The sequence below is a fragment of the Olea europaea genome, chromosome 16 (genome assembly GCF_002742605.1).
Source record: "Olea europaea var. sylvestris chromosome 16, O_europaea_v1, whole genome shotgun sequence".
Classification (NCBI taxonomy): Eukaryota; Viridiplantae; Streptophyta; class Magnoliopsida; order Lamiales; family Oleaceae; genus Olea; species Olea europaea.
Window position 1 is genome coordinate 19,287,193 of NC_036252.1, and position 4,512 is coordinate 19,291,704.

At 33.4% G+C, this 4,512-nt stretch overlaps 1 protein-coding gene across 2 annotated transcripts; it reads right to left on the bottom strand.

Annotated features, from left to right (window-relative positions):
* Nucleotides 1-354: 354 nt before the first annotated feature.
* On the bottom strand, nucleotides 355-1,631 carry LOC111412410. 2 transcript variants are annotated; one of them, XM_023043334.1, is made up of 3 exons: nucleotides 1,181-1,631; nucleotides 797-1,083; nucleotides 355-627 (listed from the first exon to the last, which is right to left on the bottom strand). In XM_023043334.1, exons 1-3 carry the CDS (start codon nucleotides 1,218-1,220, stop codon nucleotides 370-372), a joined length of 585 nt encoding a protein of 194 aa, XP_022899102.1. In that variant the 5' UTR covers nucleotides 1,221-1,631; the 3' UTR covers nucleotides 355-369. The 2 variants fall into 2 exon arrangements, 1 of the variants encoding a protein (XP_022899102.1); XR_002706058.1 differs by having other exon boundaries at nucleotides 428-627; nucleotides 1,290-1,627.
* Nucleotides 1,632-4,512: the final 2,881 nt, after the last annotated feature.

Below are 4,512 nucleotides of genomic sequence, written 5' to 3' on the forward strand. Positions count from 1 at the left end.
GCGTAGAAGATTTGCTTGGAGTAGCGGCTATATGTTTTTTTCCTTCGAATGACAACAGAAGAGAGGATCCAATACCAAGACGACTTCTCCTAGGTGGCACGTTCGTTTGTGTGTTCTCTATCTCTGTGCGTAGTAGGGCTTAGTTTGGGATAACTTATGGTTTTTGCAAAAGAGTTTTTCAAGAAAGCGACCTTAGGCCAGCGAATTAGACAAAAAAACTTTCAGAAAATTATTCCAATAGTCAATAAAGCCATGCTAGACGTGCCCTAGCTGTGCATTGTGAGCAATTATTTATTAGGAATTTAGGCCATGCTGTACTTTGCTAATATAATCCAGAGTTTTTGCACGAGGTTTTAATGATTTTCTCAGTTATTCATTTCTTGTCTCGCGTATGGAATGGATTGAGAATGAGTCTAAAATGCAGAAATGACAAAAGCTAGCCATACAATGCAATATGGATATCAGAACACGAGTCAAATTCTTTTGTTGATTGAAGTATACAGATTTATTACACAGCTGTAAATGCAGGAAGTGTATCTGAATTTCCATTGGAAGGGAGGAGTGCGAAAAGGTCGAGGCCCGCCAAAACAGTCTTGTAGCAACCAACAGCGGCAGAGATAAGATAAGCTGCATAGTGTAAAATTTCAATCAGTTCAAAAAAAAAAAAAAAAAAAAAAAAAAAAAAAGGAACATCGACGTAACGTTGTAGAAGTACAAAAAAGTGCACAAGATGGCTGCATTCTTGCTAAGGGTATTGCCATAGATATGATAACATTGTAGTCGAGGGTCTACTTACCAAGAAGAAATCACCAAGCGTATTCAATTGAAACACCCACCAATGAACCCACCTGGACCAGGAAAAAACCCGGTACCACAGGTCCACGACCCCAGCCACGCCCTGGTCCTCCTGGTCCATCAGGTCCCATTGTCCAAAGTTCTTCTGTGAAGTGAGAAAACTGCAAGTAAAGAAGTGTGACAGACAGAAAACTTGTAATAGATGCAAGAACTTGTTTATTTCACAACCATAAAACTGCACATATTTGCACTCATGTCTTATCCGACACTCCCACCTAGGATTCAACCCTTGCATACACACAATACACATTCTTAGAATCTGCAATTCTACTTAACCTAACTTATAAACTTTTCAGTGTTGGTGATACATATATAACACTGAGAACTGATGGTAGGACTGAATTCAACAGGACTTCAAACTTCATAGCAGATTTCTGTAAATTTTGAAAGGGATAAAAAAAGAAAGAAAGAAAGAAAGAAAGACGGGGTGTTACCGGAATAGTCAGCTACCTCATGACGTATTTTTTTATTTCATTGTTTCCAGTGTAAAAAGTGTACCTAATTTTTGACAAGTTAATACTAGTTGAGCTCTTGTAATTTGATTAACTTATTTGCCGATCCTGTTTTCGAGCCTTTTTTCTTCTTCAGAGGAAGACTCAAGGTGCAGAGGAAGAAGAGACTTCCTGGTTGTGTTTTTTTTTTTTTTTTTCTTTTTTTCTTTTTGTTGTTGTGGGTTGTATGTTTGGTTGGTGACTCTTCGTGATTAACAGCTGGATCGTAGTGAGACGAATTTAGAAATCAAATTAAAAGCAAATCCAAACTCAACTTTTTTCTTTTTCAAATTCAATGAATAATAAAAGTTAACAAGTCAGTTTTGATAAGTATTCTAAAACTAAGATGGCGCATGCCTACACATATTGACAAAAATCACATGATAGGACCATTTTTTTATGGAATTTGTGATGATTAATTCGACTCCACTTCTAGTATTAAATTCCCTTTCTTGGAAGGCAAGGATTTATTCTTGGAAGGCAAGGATTATTCTTGGAAGGCAAGGTGCAACTTGGATTGGCTTGCTTGGCACTTTGTCAGACCAGGTGGGGAGCGCTCGGACCCTGGCCAGTTGGAGGCAAATCCTGCGATTAACCGGACTGTGTGAAGAGGGGCCGGATTACAAACCCAAGGATTAGTCTAGAATAGGACACCTTGTAAAAAAAAAAAAAAAAAAAGATTCCCTTTCTAAATTGTAACGACATTGTTGTTATCATGTAATTGTCTTGTGAATAATGCTTGCTTTTAATTTGATTAAATTTTAACATGTGAATTAGACTATTTGATGGCAATTATTAGATATAATTGCATTAATCTAGACTTTTCCTGAGGATTAGGTTAATTATAACATTGCTTTTGATCATTTTTATTAATTATTTAATTCTAAAAAGTAAAAATTTAATGAAATAGTTAGTACCTATGAATATAGACATAAGCTTGTGACTTTTAAATCCGAACTATGTTAAAAATTTACAATACAACTTGGTTGTTGAATTCAGTTGATAATACTGAGCCGGCGACATTACGATACATTAAATAATGGATGTTTATGGATGTTTAAAGAATCGAACATATCAAATATGTCATATAATTCATTGACAAGTCATTGGTTGATGTAGTTGGTCTTCGTAATTTCCATCTCTTCAGGACATATTAGATTGTTTTGTTGTGTTCTTGATTAAGTCCCTGTTTGATGCTTATTATTTCAATAAAATGAGTTTTTGTAATAGTGAATTTTTAGAAAATGTATAATCTATGAATTTAGAAATTCCATTTTGTATAAAGAAAAATTTAAAGTTTATAATTTTACCCCCAGAATAATATAATAGGTAACTTCACAATAATACAACTATTGTCTTGTGGCCGAGTGTTGAACAATCATTTTTGGGTTCACATTCTATCTGTCACGTTATATTTTTCTTTTTACATTTTTTTTAATTGTGCAATTATTCCTCAATCTTTAAAAATAACTTTTCAATCTCAACATTTAAAGTGCGTTTGATTGACTTTTATCTTCATAAAAAATGTAATTTTTCTTCTGAATTCTTACTTTTTGAGTGTTTAATTGATACTTTTTTTGATGAAATTTTTTGATTATTTGACTATACTTTCCTAAAACAAAAGAAACCTTTTTTTTTTTTTTTGGGGGGGGATTTTTTTTTAATTTAATATTTTTAGATTTAAGTTAATGTTTTTTTCCATTAATTAACTCTCTCTTTCTCCCTCTCATCTATCATTTCTCTTATCTATCCATCAATAAAAAATGGATAAGTACAATATTTGTATATTGAAAATTAAATCAATCAAACACATTTACTTAATTTCATTCCATACTCGCAATCGAATGCACCTTTAGTTCCATTTGCATATTTTATATACGATTAATTCAAAATTCATTAGGTTTTCGTTTTCTCAAAAAACATGTTAAAATAAATAATTAGTTTTGTTATTTTCTTCAGATATCACTCTCCCTTCAAGATGCTCTTATGTCGACAAATGCTTTAACAGTCTTTTTAGGAGCGATTTTTCTCTCCAAAAAATTGACTTTTTGACCGTTATTTCACTATTCCGACTGTCGTATTTGATTTTTTCTCTCACAGGTGGACTCGACTTTTCTCTTAACGATAAAAAAATCAATTCTCAAAATCACTCCCAAACAGGCTCTAAATGGTGTACATTTCCATAGTGTCGTCAATTTAAAAATCAGAGCTTCGCCCCCGAGTGAATTGAGTTGCAAATCTGGGCATTGTCCGGAGAGACACTTGGTAAAATAAGCATATCCGTAAAGATACAAACTATTTGCATTAGCATTTGGATAGAAAGGCCCTACGAAACTTCATCGTTCTATAACTGAACAAAGCAAGTGGGTTTTTGACAAAAAGGATAAAGCAAACAGAGCCTAGAGTGGAGATAGTAAATGAATGGATTAGGAGAATAGTAAGGAGTGAGCAAATAAGGTGTTGACACGCAAGAACAAAGGATAACGTTAAGGGCGTGTTTGTCGGTGATCATTAAGTCATATCAATCAAGCATGCAAGCTTTCCACTTTTAGGTCAAAACACATTACGAAGAGAAAGCGACGTAGCAGAAAAAAGTTTGATTGGACGCTGCAGGCCCAGTAGAAGGCCACTGGGCCCATTGTCAGGTATTTCTTTTATGGGCCCCCACTGACTGGTCCATCACTATTCACTAATTTATTCTTCATTTTTTTTCTTGCCCCTTTTAAATAATGTGTAATTAGAATAATAATATTAGGCATAGCGCTAAGTATATTTTTTATTATTTATTTTTTGGGTAGTGTTTGTATAAGGAAAAATCAAATCCTATAGAAATATTCTTTGGAAGTTTCTTTTACTTATCACTTGAGGGATGACTTTTACCTCTTTTGAATAACATCAATTGCATTTTACCTCACATAACTGAGTTATTAGAAATAAAGCTTGAGTGAAATACTCAGATATCATCAACTGATAGTGACCCAAAAAAAAAAAAATTTAATTTGATTTTCTAATGATTAGTCTGTCCAAAAATATTTACTCTATTGGGGTCTCCACATTTATATTTGTTGATTGATTGATTCATTAAATCGCTTGGTATATGGTCACGAGTCACAATCTACACTTTTTTCTTTTTCTTTTTTTCTCATTATATTTTATGGAGAGCTAT